The sequence below is a fragment of the Paroedura picta genome, chromosome 1 (assembly GCF_049243985.1).
Source record: "Paroedura picta isolate Pp20150507F chromosome 1, Ppicta_v3.0, whole genome shotgun sequence".
NCBI lineage: Eukaryota > Metazoa > Chordata > Lepidosauria > Squamata > Gekkonidae > Paroedura > Paroedura picta.
This window is the reverse complement of record NC_135369.1, coordinates 177753432-177771843: the sequence shown is the minus strand read 5'-3', so window position 1 is coordinate 177771843 and position 18412 is coordinate 177753432. Positions and strand designations below refer to the sequence as shown.

The 18412-nt window shown below is 45.3% G+C and overlaps 1 protein-coding gene across 3 annotated transcripts in view; it reads left to right on the top strand.

The window, feature by feature from the left end:
- The window catches only part of HAO1 (hydroxyacid oxidase 1), a 30328-nt gene extending 14486 nt beyond the window's left edge, over nt 1–15842 (top strand). The window contains exons 6-9 of one of the 3 annotated variants that reach the window (XM_077313281.1): nt 5009–5167; nt 10796–10865; nt 11222–11337; nt 15504–15842. In XM_077313281.1, coding sequence (XP_077169396.1) covers nt 5009–5167; nt 10796–10865; nt 11222–11292 — 300 coding nt within the window. In that variant the 3' untranslated portion in view covers nt 11293–11337; nt 15504–15842. Of the gene's footprint in view, nt 1–5008; nt 5168–10795; nt 10866–11221; nt 14161–15503 lie in introns of those variants that run through there. The other 2 variants (XM_077313274.1, XM_077313289.1) reach the window with 2 other exon arrangements.
- The last annotated feature ends 2570 nt before the right edge of the window (nt 15843–18412 follow it).

Sequence of the window (18412 nt, the reverse complement as noted above, 5' to 3'; positions counted from 1 at the left end):
TTCAGAAACTAGCACAAAGCAGAGGGACTTATGTTGTAGACTTTTGCTTTCCAGAGGAAAGTAATGAGAAGGGAGTGAGGGACTTTATGCTGTCTCTTAGCCTCAGATTTCAGAAGGGGACTATAAGAGTTAGGGAGATAGACAGGCCAGCCTTCCTTTCTACTGCACTGATGCTACCCTTAGAGAATCTTCCTTCTGCTTGACATCTCTCCTTACTATGCCAAATGCCTCCATCTTGGCACCATGAAAGTAGGACATAGAACCCTGCATCTCCAGACTGGATTAGAATCCCCACTCTTCTCTATCCTGTCTAGAATGGAGTTCCTTACAATAAAGGACTCATATTAATTCACCGAGATAAAGAGCTTACTTTGTTCCTTATTCTAGACACACAAACTAGGTGTGCTCTGCTGCACTCTTAAGCCTTAAGCACTCTGATAATTTCAGGACTAATTTCCAACAAAGAAAAGCTAGACCTTGGGGATTTATTAGTGGTGTTATTAATTAAATGCATTATTAATTTTTAAAATTAGATTTGTATGCCACCTTCCCGCATAGCGGCTCAAGGCGGTGAACATCATCATCAAAACATACAAAATACAAAAACATGTCCACCATAAAAATAAATTACAGTAGAACTCTATCATCTACAACTTACAATAAAACATTAAAAACTATAGTTAGGCAGCTGTTCAGTTAATTTATTCCAGTGCACGCCAGATTTTTCCTTTCAGCATCTCTGATGGGGAATTCTGATCATGCCTAGCAGGTTAGATTTAGTGTTTGTTTGAGCACTCATGTGTGAGAAGAAGATTTAGTTTTTATACCCTGCTTTTCACTGCCCAAAGGTGTCTGAAAGCAGTGTCCACTTTCTAAAAATGTGAGGATGGGACACCATAGAGTCCAGTGTCCAAAGCAGCCATTTTCGTCATGGAAACTGATCTGTGTAATCTAGAGTAGCGGTCCCCAACCTTTCTGAGGACAGGGACCGCCTCCGGGGGTGAGGGGAGAGCTGACAGCCCTGGTGCCGCGCACACGCGCGGCACCTGCTCGCAAACGTGCACGCGCAGCTGCCGCGCATGTACGTTTTCACCACCAGGTGGCGCTAATGCACATGTGCGCAGTTTCCACACATGCGTGTTTTTGCCACCAGGGGGCGCAACGTACATGCGCGGCAACTGCACGCATGTGTGTTTGCGTCGCCCGTGTGCCGGCAGCCGCGGCTGCCTCTTCCCTTCCTTCTCGCTGTGGGGGGGGAGGCAGACGTGGCTGCTGGCGCCCCGGTACCATGGCCTTGATGACCCCAGTCTAGGGATCAGTTATTTTTCTGGGAGAATTCTAGGACCGAACTGGAGGCTGGTAACTCTAGCCTCAAACTCTATGGCAACCCTTCTCAACTTCTTTTTACCATTGAAAAACATTCTTCAGGCTTTGAGAAACCCCAGAAGCGATGCAAGTGTGCAGAATATGGTTGGGAAGCAGAGCTGTGTACAATGCCCACCTGAGACCCCCTCCCCTTCCCAATGCTTCCCAACCATATTCTGCACATCCCCAGGCCCATAATTAGCCATTTTGGGAGGGGTGTGTGTATGTGTCAGGTCAACATGACCATATATGTTCATATCACCTGATAAGTGTTTAACAACTTTAAAATATATGTTAATAAAATTAATTAACTTCCACCTATTCAGGAAACCCTTCCAGAGCCACCAAGAAACCCCAGGATTTCATGAAACCCTAGTTGAGAAAGCCTACTCTATGGTTATCAGTCTACATGGGCCCTACAATCTGGGTGGTATCAATTTTCCCAGGGCTGCTGGGAGGGGAACCAGAGGCTTGCCATCTGTAGCTAGATGAATCTAGCCTTTAGAGTTGCCAGCTGTGGTTGGGACATACCTGCAGACTCTGGGGATTGAGCTGGCATTAGTTGGGATTTGGGGGCAGGGATGGACCTCAGTGGAATCTAATGCTATGGAGTTCACCTTCCAAAGCAGCCGTTTTCTCCAGGGGAAATGAGCTCTTTAATCCGGAGATGAGTAACAATTCCAAAGGTAGGACCTGGGGATGGGCATCCTGACTAACCCATAATTTTGAAAAGGCTAATGAATGGCAGCTCTCAACATCTCCAGCGGTAATGTGTCTAAACGAATCTGCTTTGTGCTGCATCAAACCACCGGTCTATCTAAGCCGGTGCTGTCAACGCCGATGGATTTTAGCTCTTCAAAGCCCCAAGTTGGTCTTGGCCCTGCTCCCCACGATCCTTTAAACTTGGGAGCCAAAGTCTGGGGCCTGATACGTGGTCGGCTAATGAGCGATGGCCCTTTGCCAAGTTTGACAATAGAAAAAGTAACCCTTTAGAGCCTGGTGGGAGCATTTTCCATTCTTGAAACCTGACAATATGGTTCAGCTTATTATTTGGTTTTTGAGAACAAGTCGAGTCCAAACGGGTGAACGCTTCCTAGTGTCTGGTTACATGTTGATGAAATGTGTACTTTAATTATGGCCTGTGTCACACTCAAGCAACAGCTCTTGGCACCGTTTGCCTGGATGTGAAAGTGAACTTACATAGGCGGAAGTGGACCCAAGTATTTCTGGCAAGGAAACAAAACCTTAAGGAGGAAAAACAAGCCCTTTCATTGTTTGCCAGATGACTAGGGAAAACCTCAATCGGAATATACAAGCAAATTGGAAGCGGCGAGTTCTCCTTGCCTCTGGCCACTGCTTCCCACCTTCAAAGAAACGATGCGTGCCCTACCTTGTCTCCTAGGAGCATTGTTTTCAGGGCATGGCACATGGGTTTGTATTCACATGGGCTCCTTTGGACTCGCTTATATCAACACTGCGAAAGGATTGGGGTTAGTTGATTTGAGACTTGGAGTTCATCTCGCTTCACTTTTCTGCATCCCCACCAGAGCAAATAGCTGAGCTCGTTGATATCTCATCTGTTGGCATGCTGGTTTTCTTTGGGGTCAGGAGGCGAATCTCCTCCAGACTAGACTGACCAGGGATTCTGGGGGTTTTATTTGGGGGAAGGGGAAACATCTGGACAAGGAATTGGGGTCACTGTGGGTGGGCAGATGAGTTGTGAATTTCCTGCATTCTGCAGGGGGTTGGTCTAGATCGGTGGTCCCCAATCCCCGGTCCGAGGACCGGGACTGGTCCATTGATCAGTCGATACCAGGCCGTGGCTCCTCCTCTTCTTCCTCCATAGCTGCTGCCTTGGGGGCTGCCCTGCCACTCTGCCGCCGGCTCACCTTTGGTGCTCTCCAGCTGCCGCCATAGCTGGGGCTCCCCCTCATCATGGCACTGCACAGCTGCTGCTGGCAGTGCCCCCCAGCGGGCAGCAGGAAGTCACAGGTGCCAGTGGGAAAGCAAACGGAGCAGGGGCTCAGGTGGTGGCGACATCCCTTGGCAAAAGACTGCCCACCCCAGGCCTCAGTAAAATTGTCAAACGTTGACAGGTCCCCGGTGATAAAAAGGTTGGGGACCACTGGTCTAGATGACTTCGGAGGTCTCTTCCAACTCTGTGGTTCTATTATTCTATGATTCTTGGCTTGCGGGAACAAATCAAAATGCCCTGTCCATAAAGAAGTGAATGTTTTGTCATGTTCAGAATGGGGGATCTGGATAGGTTTAGTAGGGGCCTTTTCAAAATACAACAATATTTTAATTCCCGAATTGGAAGTTGCTTCCCAGTGTGTACAGCAGTGACCCAACACCATTTTTCATGCACTATACTTGCTGCATGCACAAAAAAGCTGGCTAAACAATGTTACCCTTCCAGTGCAGTATAACTTGAAAGGAGGCAGATACACTAACCCACTCTATAGTCCCGTATTTCCAATGAGACTTAGCTTGGTGTCATGGTTAAGAACGGCGGCCTCTAATCTGGAGAGCCAGGCTTGATTCCCCACTCCTCCTCCACATGCAGCCAGCTGGGTGACCTTGGGCCAGTCACAGTTCTCTCAGAGCCTCACCTACCCCCCAGGGTGTCTGTTGTGGGGAGAGGAAGGGTAGGCGATTATAATATGCTTTGAGACTCTTTGGTGTAGTAAAAGGATCTGCAGGGGCCCTTCTGCCCTCCCTCTGCCTTTCTGTGGTCCATTTTTCTTCCTAGTACATATATAATGTTGTGTGTATAGGGTGGCCAACCTCCAGCTGGGACTTCAGATTTTCTTAAAATTACACCTGATTGCCAGACAGTCATGTCCTCTGGGGAAAATAGCCACTCCAGAGGGAAGATTCTAAGGTAGTGGTTCTCAACCTTCCTAATGCCGCGACCCTTTAATATAGTTCCTCATGCTGGGGTGACCCCCAACCATAAAATCAGGCAAGGGTTCTTTCACAGAAATTAAACCGAAACTGACCAATGGCGTGAAGATCCAATGTTCATAAAAAGGTAAAGGTATCCCCTGTGCAAGCACCGAGTCATGTCTGACCCTTGGGGTGACGCCCTCTAGCGTTTTCATGACAGACTCAATACGGGGTGGTTTGCCAGTGCCTTCCCCAGTCATGACCGTTTATGACCAATGTCATGACCAATGTTCATGATTGTATATAAATTGGGTTTTTCCCGGGGTTTCTCAGTTCAGTTCTGCCTCTTGTCCCACCATGCCGATCTCGCTCTTTTCTGCTGCTCCAGACAGACAAATGCTCTATCTCGATCTACCCCGCAAGGCTGTTGTGTAGATGGCGCCCCCCTGGCCAAGCTGCTTGCCCTGCCATGACCCCTGTGAAAGGGTTGTTTGACCCCCAAAGGGGTCCTCACCCCCCCGGTTGAGAACCACTGCTCTAAAGTATATCATAGAATCTAGGTAATATTGCTCCCCAGTCTCTCCCTTCCACACCTCCAAATCTCCAGGAATTTCACAGGGTGAGATTGGCAACCAAGTGTGCCAATCCACAGAGTTGTTCTTGCTCCTTTGAAAAAACCAGTCTTTGACCCTGATATTTTAGAAACTTGAACGGGTGGTTGTGGCAACGTTGATGTTCCTTCTTTCTTTTTCAGATTGATGTGCTGCCTGAAATAATAGGAGCCGTGGAAGGGAAGGTTGAAGTGTATCTAGATGGTGGCATAAGGAAAGGCTCAGATGTTCTCAAGGCCCTGGCCCTTGGAGCCAAAGCAGTGTTCATTGGCAGGCCTGTGATCTGGGGCCTTGTCTACAAGGTAATGTTTAAAAAGGTCAAGAATAGTTTACTCAGGGTGCAGTCAAGAGGTAGGTCTGCAGACCTTTTCCTCAATTCTATGGCATCTTACCCTGCTGAGACGCCCTCCACAAACTGATCCCTCTGCAGACTCCATGCCCCACCGCCATCTCCAGGGATTCCCCAATCCAGAGTGGCAACGGTAGGAATAGAAATTTCTTTTTGGCTGCTAGATTAAGGTGACCAGATTGTCCCACTTTTGGAAGGACATCTGGGGGCACCTGGCAAATTGCACTTATGTTGAAATTAAAAATATATATATTACAATACTAGTTTTGCATTCTATGCATTCTATGAATTTTTTTGTTGCTCCATATAGACCACATTTTAAATCAAGACCCCCCCCCCCCCCAGTCAATGGTGTCCCGCTTTACCAATGTTGAAATCTGGTCACCTTATGCTAGATCCAAAGAACGATATCCTTTCCAAAGTATGAATGAAAGGGAAAACATCCAACTGCAAACTGAATCTTTATGTTCTTAATATATTTTTATTATTTACTTATTTATTTTATTTATATACCGCCCTCCCCGAAGGCTCAGGGTGGTTTACATGAAATGGGAACAATACAATTAACTCAGTTTGTAGTGATATGGCAACAGCAGAAACAATAACACTATAACAATAAGCCCTATGCCCCCCGCAGAGCCTTATGTTCTGCGGGAGAAAATTTGTTGGTCGTTCCCGGCCCTAGGGAAGCACGCCTGGCCTTTTCGGTCCTGGCCCCTGCCTGGTGGAATGAGCTCCCGGGAGAGCTGCGGGCCCTGCGGGATCTTCCATCGTTCCGCAGGGCCTGCAAGACGGAGCTCGTCCGCTAGGTTTATGGTTGAGGCCAAGGCTAACACCTATGCCCCCCCCGGGACCTGGGATTGGGATTGGGGATGGGTACCATCAGTATCCCCTCTCCACCTGCTAGTAGGGGGGGGGAAGTTGACTAGCCGATCTTGCCATGTTAGCTTGCTAACTAAACTGTTGGATTGTAGTTGCTGTTAATGGATTTTATTGGATTTTATGGGGGTTTTAGAATGTTGTAACCCACCACGAGCCGCAAGGGAGCGGCGGGCAATAAATCGAATCATAATAATAATAATAATATAATGATAATAATAAACGGTAGATTACTAGAGCATTGGTTAACTTGTACTGAGGCCCAGTGGTTTGGGTGGCTCTGGAATGACTGTCAGAGGGAGGCTTGGGGGGACAGTGGGAAGCGGTGGTTTGGATCGACCTCAACCAAATGCCTGGTGGAGCAGCTCTCTTGTGCAGGCCCTGCGGAACTGTTCAAATATATATATTTATTTATTTTATTATTGGATTTATTACCCACCACTCTCGTAAAACATCTCGTGATGGGTTGCAGAATAAAAACCCTACATCACATAAAAACATTAACATTATAGAATCATAGAATCATAGAGTTGGAAGGGACCTCCTGGGTCATCTAGTCCAACCCCCTGCACTATGCAGGACACTCACAACCCTATCGCTCATCCACTCTAATCTGCCACCCCCTTGAACCTTCACAGAATCAGCCTCTCTGTCAGATGGCTATCTAGCCTCTGATTAAACATTTCCAAAGATGGAGAACCCACCACCTCCCGAGGAAGCCTGTTCCACTGAGAAACCGCTCTAAAATGTCAGGAACTTCTTCCGGATGTTTAGACAGAATTTCCTTTGGATTAATTTCATCCCCTTGGTTCTGGTCTGTCCCTACGGGGCAAGAGAGAACAACTCTGCTCCATCCTCTACATGGCAGCCTTTTAAATACTTGAAGATTGCAAGTAATAAAATTACAAATAGTAACTCTGGCTGTGAGGGGGAAAACAGACTCATCCTATCCTGCCCCTCCCCCCCAGTCAGCCTCCACTCTCTCAACGCCTCAGGGCCCAGATTTCCAGGGGTGCTGAATCGTTCTAATCTGAAGAAGGGGCCCAGTGGACCTTCCACCCCCCCCCCGGCTTCAAGCAAAGACCTGGCGGAAGAGCTCCACTTGTGAAATGACCAGCTCCACTGGTGAAATGACCGTGGGCTCGCCACGGCACTGATAAAACTGTTCTGACCGGGCAGTGATATCAGGGCTTTCTCAGCCTCACCCACCCCACAGGGTGTCTGTTGTGGGGAGAGGAAAGGGAAGGCGACTGTAAGCCGCTTTGAGCCTCCTTCGGGTAGGGAAAAGCGGCGTATAAGAACCAACTCTTCTTCTTCTTCTTGAAAAAATGGAGAAACAGTGTGGCCCCAACCTTCTGCTAAGAGGCTGTCTGACAATGTAAGTGGTAGTTCCTCCAGTGGAAGAACCACTGAAGTTGGAGGGAGACTCCTTAGGCTGGAGGAAGTCTCCAAACTTTGCTCAATGGAGCGGGAGTAGGATCCAGCCCAACACAACAGAACTCACTGATAGTCCCTAATTGCTTTAAAAAAATCATAACTGAAGCAGCCTCCAGATACATAATTATTCCACTGCCCCCCCCCTTTTTTTTTGCATGCTTAGTCTTCCTGGTGAAGTCCAGGGGTTGTCCCGCGTCTGGTCTTAGCAAAGAGCATCATCACTAAGCTGAAATTGTCTCAGGTTCTGGTTTCAGTTGAGGCATGGCACAGACGTTCTCGTTTGGTTCAAGTTTTGTTCTGGGTTGGGGAAAACAAACAAAGGCCGCATCCAAATTTTTGGTTAGGGCTTGGTTTGATTTGCAGACATAGGGATAACACTCCCACTCAGATTTTCCACTCTTGCCTAGCCATTACACGGAAGCCAAACAAAAATAAACTCTAGGGTGGGTATAGTTTTTTTCGTTTGTTCTTACAGCATTTCTGTCCCTTGGGATGATGCTAGTCTATTGAGGTTTGGTCTGCTTTCACAGAAATCCCCCCCTCCACACACACACACACCACATAGAAAGCAGGAAGCCCCCACGTCAATGGTGACCATCCACCAGACAACTGTGTTGATTCCAACCAACATTCATGCCATTCCTGGATCTTCCCCCTCTATTGAAAGATAATAAACCCCAGCTCCAGGGTAGCAACTACAGAGGGGCTGAGTGGGCGAAGCTTGGCTTTCAGAATGGTGTGTTCTCCCCCAGACCTCTACCCATAGCCCTGTAAAGAGTCTGTTTCCCTGCCAAACCTGCCAAACCCTGCTGACATACTACAGCACAGGTCAGGGGTGAAAAGGTGGTGGCAGTTCTGGACTGTGAGGAGTCCTAATGCTATCACCATTGTATATACGTATGTGTAGATACAGTTGGGAAAAAGAGGAAGTCACGGGGGTGGCTGCATTGAGGAATACAGGCAGGTGGGGGGGTATGGATGCTGTTCCTGCCGCCAGAGTTTAAAGTACCAACAGAAAAACAAGGAACCTATCCAAGGCAATATTCTTGTTCACTATACACACATACATACATACACACATACACACATACACACACACATACACATATACATTCAATTTTAATACAATTTTTATATACATGAAGAATCAACCAGAACGGTTTCTAGATGATTTCCGTTTTCAATATCTTCTTCAGTGGTTGAGTCCTTATATTAGTGTTTTAATAATATCAATAGACCATCGGCTCAAAGGTATCAGGAAATGTTCGTCAAAGATTTGTTTGAATATTACCTTGGATAGGTTCCTTGTTTTTCTTTTTCTTTTCTTTTTTATAAGATTTTTATTTTTATTTTCCAGGATTAAAGATAATGAAATACATGCAATCTACATTGTTAGTACAGAAAAAAGAAAGGTTATACTCTTCATTTAATACATTTAGTTCCCCGTTTCAATCCCCTTTTGTATTATTTTCTTAAATAGTTCAGGTAAGGGCCCCATTGTTCTCGAAAGGCCTCTTCTGTTCTTCTGTTGTCTATCAGTGTCAGTTTAGCCATCTTGGCAAAATCAGCTAATTTATTCAGCCAGTCTTCTATCGAGGGTAGTTCTTGCGTTTTCCATTTCTTGGCCAATTCTAGTCTTGCTGCTGTCGTCGCATCGAAGAATAAACTTTGTGTGTGGGTTGGGAGGCACTGGTATCCTTGTTTTTCTGTTGGTTCCTTGTTTTTCTGTTGGTATTCCGCTGGGAGCTTTCCTTTTTTCGTGAAGGCCCTGGAAAGGTTTCCTGAATGAGTGGGAGTTAATTATTTTATATATTTTTAAAAATTTGATAAACATTTATTGGGTGATATGACCATATATGGTCATATTGACCCACCAGCCTGGAGGGGATGGAATGGGGTGGGGCCTCAGGTGGGCGTGTGCACAGCTCTGCTTCCCTACCATATCTTGCTCAATTGTACCACTTCTGGGGGTTTTCAAAGTCTGAAGAATGCTTCAGGCATTTCTCAGTGGTAAAAAACTTGAGAAAGGCTGGCTTAAACAAATAAAAATAGTTTTATGAAGAAGGACAACAACTATGTATAGAAAGAGGAGAGACCAAACTAACCATCTTCAATCATTGTCCAAAGAGTCAATCAGGAGGACGGTCTTTGAAAAATACCAGGAAGTTTCTATCTGAATATGCTAAGTACATATTCTCTGATGTAAACCGCCATGAGACATTTGAGAGCAGCAGTATATAAATATAAATAAATAAATAACCAAGGAACTCCCAGGGACCCAGCCACTTCATCTCAACCTAATCTATTTCCCTGGGAGATTATGAGGATAAAATAAGGGTTTTGAATTTCCCCCATTCCTGGAGTGGTTGGGGAATGAAAATATGATAGATCATAATCAATATGTACCAAAGGAGGGCAATGGGGCTGGAGATATCTTGCCTCTGTTAAGTAATGTCAGTGGACAAGATCCGTCACTGTGTCTAGGTCTACCTAGTGCTACCTAGTCAAGGCTGCTAAAAGGCACAGAAAACCCTTGCCAGAAATTTCTTGCACATGCTTGGTTAGAGCATGTTAGAGCAAGTGTGCTGCTAATATTCCCCCCTCATCCAGCACATTGCCCTGGGGTGATGTGAGACCTCAGAGTTTTGTACAAGGAGCACTTCCCTCTCTTGCTGGGCCTGTTTTGGTTTCTCCCTAGGATTGGGTTTACTGAGTTGAAAACAGAACTGGCAGATAGTGACTGGTGGCCCATTCATAGCCTGAGATAGTGACCAACTAAATGTAGGCAGAGTTTGAATGTGCAGAGAAAGCAGAGCACCAGGCTGCTTAAAGATAAAATAGTTTTATTTGGAAGAGAAGCAACTTTGTACAGAAGGAGAAAGATTGAGACCTAGAAAACTGTTCTCTGCCGTTATTCTTCTGTTGTTCAGCTATTCTGGAGGCAGGCAGGGAAGAAGTGTGCTCAAAATGCAGGATGTTTCCTGTTGAGCCAATCAGGACACTGGAGAGATAATTTGAACATCCTCAGGAAGTTCCTATCTTATCTATGCTAAATATACCTCCCCTCCAATGCCCCCTGCAGGACACCCTTCATATTCTGCTCAAGTATGCACACTGCAGGTTTTGCATATTCTGACACCAAAAGTGTCAGTGGGCTGGGATGGAGGTGGGAAATCTGTCCTCGCCATTTGTTGTTTACCAGGAAAACTGATGCCCCACAATAACCTTCAAGTGCTTTATTATGCAATGTGTCTAACTTAATCAGGGTGAAGAGGGAGTGAAGGAAGTCCTCCAGATGTTGAAAGAAGAGTTCCGGTTGGCAATGGCCCTTTCTGGTAAGATGCACAATATGAGAGAATTATGAGTTCTCCTTTCGTATGTTCCACTGGGATAGATTTTCAAGTGAGATCCATTACATGGAATTGAGAATCCTGTACAGGGGCATGTTGGTTGTATACCCATGAGCTGTTTATGCACTTCTGTGGATTTTGTGTAAGAACATTGATGTTTGATACCATTTGACTGCGACTGTCCTTTTGCTGTCTTTCCTGCTCTCTACTTGAGTGCGAGTCACATTTGTAGAAGAGACATGACCTGCATAGTTCTGTCAACATATAAGGTCACCAAAGTGCTCATTTGAGGGCAGGGTGTATTGCCAGTGGGCTTACGTTCTTAACTTTCTTGCTTCCAGGTTGTCAAAGTGTGGAAGAGATAGATGGAACTCTGGTTCGGAGAGATCAACAGGCAACCTCCAAACTCTAGCTGCGTTCTCTGCCTTTTTGGGAGCTGGCAAAGTGATTGTGAATGGTGGGTGCTACGTTATCAAGAAATGGGAAGTGCAAAACATATTCTGATGGACCACAATGACGTGTCCACTCAGTTGCCGAAATTCAGATTCTTTACCGATATATTAAGGTGTATTTTTAACATAGTTGTTCTTACAAGAAGGGGAATTTCTGTTTCCAAAATCCATTATTTTAATATAACCTTTAATTCCTCTTATTCTCTTTGAAAAAAAGGGTTTCTCTTTGATTCCTGTTCTGTTTACGTTACGTACCACAAAGCAGTGCCCTAATAGAAGTATAGGAAGAGTTGGGAAGACATTGCCTGCCTCTGAACATCTATAGCAGTGGTCCCCGACCTTTTTATCACCGGGGACCACTCAACGCCAGGGACCACTCAACGCCTTTTACTGAGGCCCAGTGAGGGGGGTAGTTTACTCCTCTACTCTCAACCACTGCCCTAACGCTCTCTGATCGCTATGGTAATGTTTAAACATCCCTTCAAAATAAGATACAGACACGCCACAACAATGAAGTGTGTTGTAAAGGGCTGGGGGGGGATGAAGAAAAGGGCCGGGGGGGGAGAAGGCGTCCTTCGGGGCCCACCTCCAATTAGTCGAAGGACCACATGTGGTCCGCGGCCCACAGGTTGGGGATCGCTAATCTATAGGGTGAAATTCAGCACAACTTCCCTTTCTTCCTCTCTTCTCTTCAGATTTCTCTTTGAATAAAACAAAGTTTCTAATCAGTTTCAAACTCCAAATCCCTAAAAGGCGGGAAAGAAACACATTTTGGGATTTTATGGAGAAGTTGGGTAAAGAGGAACGAAAAGAAATTTAGAATTTCTATTCACAATCCTGTTTCAAGGCCTCAAGTTAATGGTGAGGAAAATAGTACACGGAGAGATGTATGTTGCCATTTTCTGTTCAGTGCTTGATTTGAAGGAATATGGTCAGTTTTGATTTCCAGATCTGTTCGTGGAAATCGAAACACCAGGTCAAATAAGTGGATTATCAAGTAATTTCATGGCTCTTTTCTGGTACATCTTTTCCCACACCTCAGTGCTGCCAGCACTTCCTAGCAAGTTGCATTACCCCTTCTACAAAAAGGGCTTTATTCCGAAGACTCTTTTTTTTGGAATTCAGACCCCTCCCCATGTGTTCTGCACTTCCTTTGAAAAGGAATGGTGTGGCTGTGTAGTCATGTACTCCATCAGCAATACAACCTTCTCTTTTTTGTGTGCATGTGCAGCAACATAACATCACAACACTGCAATAAAGGCTGGATGGATCAACGGGACCTCTTTCTGCACACGTGCAGTAATGCTATAACATCACAACATTGTAAAAAAGGCAAACTATACAGTGAGGAATTGCATGGTTACCACCCTTTCAAAGATCCTTCGTTCCTTCTGAGTCGTCAGTTAAGAAAATGGCCAGTGAACAGTCCCTAATGAAATCCTAATGAAAATACTATTCTGTTCACAAACTGAATAGCCCAATTTGTGTTATTCAATAATTATGAACTATGCTAAATGGAAACACTGTGCATGTTGAGTTTCCATGATTATAAAATCAATACATTCCTTAACTATCTACCTAGTTAGTCGATATAACAGCTCCAAAGTTCCTGGAATTCATCTGCAGAGCGATTGTTCATTAGACTTGTAAGCTTCTCCATTCTGGCCAACTTTCCCAATTTCTCAAGCCAATCCACAACTTTGGGTGCGTCCTGGTGTTTCCACCTCCTAGCCGCCACGAGTTGTGCTGCCGCTGTTGCATGAAATAAGAAATCACCGGCTTTTCAAGGAACACTAACTGGTAACACACTCAGTAACATAAATTCAGAACAAAATGGAAATCTAACTTTCAACAGTCCTTCTAAAATATCATGAACTTTTCCCAACATTTTTGCATTTTTTACATGTCCACCACATATGGTAAAAGGCACCAATCTTTTCCCTATGTTTCCAACATTTTATATCAAAGTTTCCAGAAATCTTTACCTAACAGCTTAGGAGTCACGTACCATCTATAAAACATACAATTTTTCTTTTAACAGCTAACATTTTGTCCGTTTCACAGTTTTGTTCCATAATAGTTCCCACTCCTCTAAAGGAATAGTACGATTCAAATTCATCATCTGTTTCACCATACAACTTGCTCAGACTCAGTGTCATACTTTAATAAGGGTTTGTACAACTGATGCTGCAAATGCAGCTTCACCTGGAATAATATCTTTTCAAAGTCGGTTAAAACTGACCTAGATTGCGATTGGAACTCAGACTTAAACCTGGAGATAAATTGATGATATTCCAACCAAGTGATGTTGATAACTTCGTTGACGAGGATATAATGAGATTTCAATTTCCCTGTAGCTGTCAAGATCTCCTTATACCTAAAGGAGCCCAGCCTGTCAGGGATCATGGTGGCAAACTATCAGGACTGGAGGTACTGTGCTAGGGAAGAAATGAAAATACCAGTGATGCTTCTTAATGGATGCTTAAGGAAATAGATCAGCAAATTTAAATTATAGCTTTTTGCATGCAGTGTTGGCCATGTCAATGAGAAGGAGGCTTATTGGTACTCTAGGACTGCACCATCATCACACGTTGGAAGATAGTATGTAGAGAATTGTTCTAGTTTAGGCTCGTTTAGTTATTTGCCTACGGTAATTGTACCACCGCCATTATGATACGCAGCACCAGTAAAGGTTAAATATGATAAAACAAGCACCTTCATTTTGTACAGATTTGAGACTGGTTGTATTTCTGGATCTAGTCAAACATTAAATTTTTCTTGATTCTTTTTTTCAAATGCTTTCTTATATTTAAAAAAATTAAGAAGAATTTTAGACTTTGACTGTGTTATTGTTGAAGATGTAGTTTTTAAAAAAGTGGACACCAAACTGGACACATATAGAAGAAGAAGAGTTGGTTCTTATATGCCCCTTTTCTCTTCCCGAAGGAGTCTCAAAGTGGCTTACAGTCGCCTTCCCATTCCTCTCCCCACAACAGACACCCTGTGGGGTGGGTGAGGCTGAGAGAGCCCTGATATTACTGCTTGGTCAGAGGAGCTTTCTCAGGACTGTGGCGAGCCCAAGGTCACCCAGCTGGCTGCATGTGGGGGAGCGCAGAACCGAACCCGGCATGCCAGATTAGAAGTCCGCACTCCTAACCACTACACCAAACTGGCTCTCTAGATTACATATTTTGTCTGAACTGTGATGCTATTCTGATACTGGTCTAAATGACTGTAAATAAATGAACCTGAACCAGTCTGTGGTAGTGAGTTTCTTGCCCTGAGATGGATGGCCCAGTCTAACCTCATCTGATTGGCTCTCAGAAACTAAGCAAGGTCAGCCCTAGCTTGTATGGGATCTTGTATGGGAGACAACCAAGGAAATTTAGGATTCTTATGCAGAAGTAGACAGTAACAACTCACCTCTCATAGAATCATAGAGTTGGAAGGGACCTCATGGGTCATCTAGTCCAACCCTTTGCACTATGCAGGACACACACAACCCTATCACTCATCCACTGTCACCTGCCACCCCCTTGAACCTTCGGAGAATCAGCCTCTGAATGTCTCTTTCCTTGAAAACCCTGCAGAGTTGCCGTAAGTCAGCTGCAACTAGACAGTACTTTCTATGGCTACCAATTAGTTTTTTGGTTTTGTATATAGAAGAAGAATTGGCTTTTATACCCCGCTTTTCACTACCACATAAGAGTCTCAACACAGCTTACAATTGTCTTCTCTTCCTCTCCCAAGAACAGATACCCTGTGAGGTAAGTGGGGCTGAGAGAACTGCTCAGTTAGAATAGGACTATCAGGACTGTGACCTCGAGGCCAAGGTCATCCAGCTGGTTACATATGGAGAAGCAGGGAATCAAACTTGGCTTGACAGATTAGAAGCCACACCTCTTAACCACTACACCAAGTTGGCTCTTGAAGATACAAGAAAAGGATCACATGTTGGATGACTTCAAGTTGGAAGTGGTATTCCCCTGTTGGGGGTTGGTCATGTCAACAAAAATGAGGCCATAGTTCTGTGGAATTGGTAGAAGTCTGAGCCTGACAGAAATACAATTTATGATGTTTCATTCCACAACATGATGTTATCCTCTAGTCTAGCTAGGACAAGACTAAGAGATTTTAAAAACTCCTGACTAGAACATCATCTTCCCACCAGAGGATGCTGTAGAAGTGTTTGAGAAGGTCCTGATGCTAAACAATGTCAGAACATAAAAGAAAATTGAAGCTGCAGAGCCCTCACCTGGAGAAAGTAAGGAGGTCAAATGTTTTGTTTGTAAGATTATGTACTTTATTTACTGTGGGGTGTACAGGGTTGCACAGCAACCGATCTCTGTGTGTACTAAGGCTAAGTAAATGTTTCTCAGTGTGTCATGAAGTGTCATCTCTGCTGTTTACTCCCACTTGTCGTATTTGTTGCAATGTGGACTTTATTGCATGTCAGTTAAGAGAAAACATCGGCGGACTGTTTATTTTGGAGAATGTAAATTGGAAGATTGGAGAGCTATTTTGTGTGTTTATGCGCTTCAGGTCTCATGCCAAAATTTAGATGCAGTGAATTCCAAATGCTCAGCCCGGTCCAATTTGAGGAAGGCTTCCTTATGCTCTGGCTGTGTCTTCACGCAGAGAAGAAAATTGACTTGTGCCTCACAATTAGTTATTTACCATCATGAGATAGATGTTTTTTTTTAAAGAAACCTCTTTCTGTGGTGTTAATCTTCTCTGAGCCCAATATCAGGAAGGAAACTAATGAGATAACATACGTTTACTAACTTGAGCTATTTAAGCATTCTTTCTTTAAGTGGAAATTATTAGGTTTTGCAATTGTTTTTTTTTTTTTGGTCATGGCTTTGTGTGTGTTCTTCCAGGAAGCTGACATCTAAAATGGAAAGTAGAAGGAGAAATTGTCTGCTCTGGAGGACGGACTCCATAGCATTATACAACACTGGAATCGCTTCCCATCTCAAATCCCTCCCACTCCTGGCCCCACCCCCAAAGTATTTCCTAATGAAGAGTTGGCAACCTAATCTTCATCCATCCTCTAAGACACGGGTAGTCAACCTGTGGCCCTCCAGATGTCCATGGACTGTGATGGCAGGGGTTCATGGGAATTGTAGTCCATGGACATCTGGAGGGCCACAGGTTGACTACCCCTGCTCTAAGATAAAGCCAAGCCTGGCCTCGACCTTTTCGACTTTGATCCCAGTTTGGTGGAATGAGCTCTAGAAGTTGGAGCTCTAGAAGTTCCGTAGGGCTTGTAAAGTGGAACTCTTCCACCAAGGCATTATTTGAGGCTAGCACAACTACTAAGCACATTGCACAACATACATCTAAGAGGCTACCCTCTACACACTCTCCCCTTCCATTACAGCACTGGAAATTGCTCCACAAACCAACTGGGTGAACCTACACCTCGGGCCATTAGGAGTTTGGTTGCCCAGTCTTTTAATTGGGCCTTTTCGGTCCTGGCCCCCACCTGGTAGAACAAGCTTCTGGAACAACTGAGGGCCCCGTCGGAACTTTCACAGTTCCGCAAGGCCTGTAAGATGGAGCTTATTCTGTCAGGTTTTTGGGTGAGGCCAAGGCTTTGAGATCGGCTGGGCCCTTCTGTGGGATCAGGTCTCTGCATTTACATGTGTGCACCCCGCCCTGGGATTAGGGTTGTGTGCAGCGGCGTCCGAATTGGCCATTTCAGGCCGACGCACCCAGCGCCACGCCGCGGGGGGCCTGCATGTGCCCATGTGTGCACCGAGTTGCACACCGGCTCCCCCCCTCCCCTCCCCCCCCCCCGTGGTGCGGCGCTGGCTGCGTCGGCCTGAAACTGCCGATTTAGACGTCGCCACGCACAACCCTACCTGGGATGGTTGTGGGAGGTGAGTCTGAGAAATGTTTTACCGCCAATCTTGCTGCTGCTGCTTGGGGGGGGGGGGGCATTGTTTTTATATGGGGGTTTATGGGGTTTTATGGTTTTATCTTGTAGCCGCCACAAGTCCTTGGAGAAGTGGCGGGATAGAAATCCAATAACAAATAAAGAAATCAAAACGGATGTCCCATCCCCCCCCCCCGTCCCGGTCCCCCAGCGACCCTCATCTTACCTCTTAGCACCGATTCTTTATATATATATATATTTTGTCTCCTGGAAGCCAAAGCCAACACAAGTGCTCTGTCACAAAGTATTATATAATGTTACTTTTTCCACAACACCAGAAGGAGGGTGGGCAATAAAATGAAGCCATTTATATGGGCAGCTTGTCTGTCTGACTAGGAACTCCTGAATGTCAATAAAGCGGGGCTTGAGGTAATTCCCTATTTGATAAATGAAGCAGTGTGGCTTTTCTTTTCTTTTTTTTTCCCCCCTTGAAAAAAAAAAGTCCGTTTGGATATGCAAGAGACTCTGAGATGAAGCAAACCCGTGGAAATAGGCAGGAATGACTCTGCTTGTTTTGGCTTCCCCAGATGGCCTTCAGCCTGAAATCAAATACAGGGAGCCTGGTGAAAGCTGGCTTCTGAAGTCATGATTGTACTCCTAAGGCCCTTGCTTGTTAATAGAGCTCCTTTTCATGTGCAAACTTGGCTCCAGGGTGACATGGAAGCCCGTTTGTAAACACTCCATCATTGGGTGCACAGAAGTTGGCCTCCTGCAGTTCCTGTTAGAAGCTAAGAGAGCGATAACTGGGCCACTTCCTCAGTTTGTGTAATCCAGTTACACTGTGGGATGTCCATACATCAGCTGGAAACCTCTCTTGTTACGTTACAGACTGGTGCAGAACTTGACATTTCTCCATTTGGGAGTGGGGGGGGGGGTTGCTTCAGAGGAGTGATTCTAGAAAACATTTTGATCCTGCCTCTTTTACAGCGATTCAGAAACGTTCAGAACACTTAATTTTTCACCGTGTTGTTCCTTGGATGCTACCCTGGTGTCTTTTTGGTGTTTGGTGCTTTATAACAGTGGTCTCCAACCCCCGGTCCGGAGACCGGGACCGGTCCGTTGATCAGTCGGTACCGGGCTGCGACTCCTCCTCGTCCTCCTCCCCGGCTGCTGCCTCGAGGGCTGCCCTGCCACTCTGC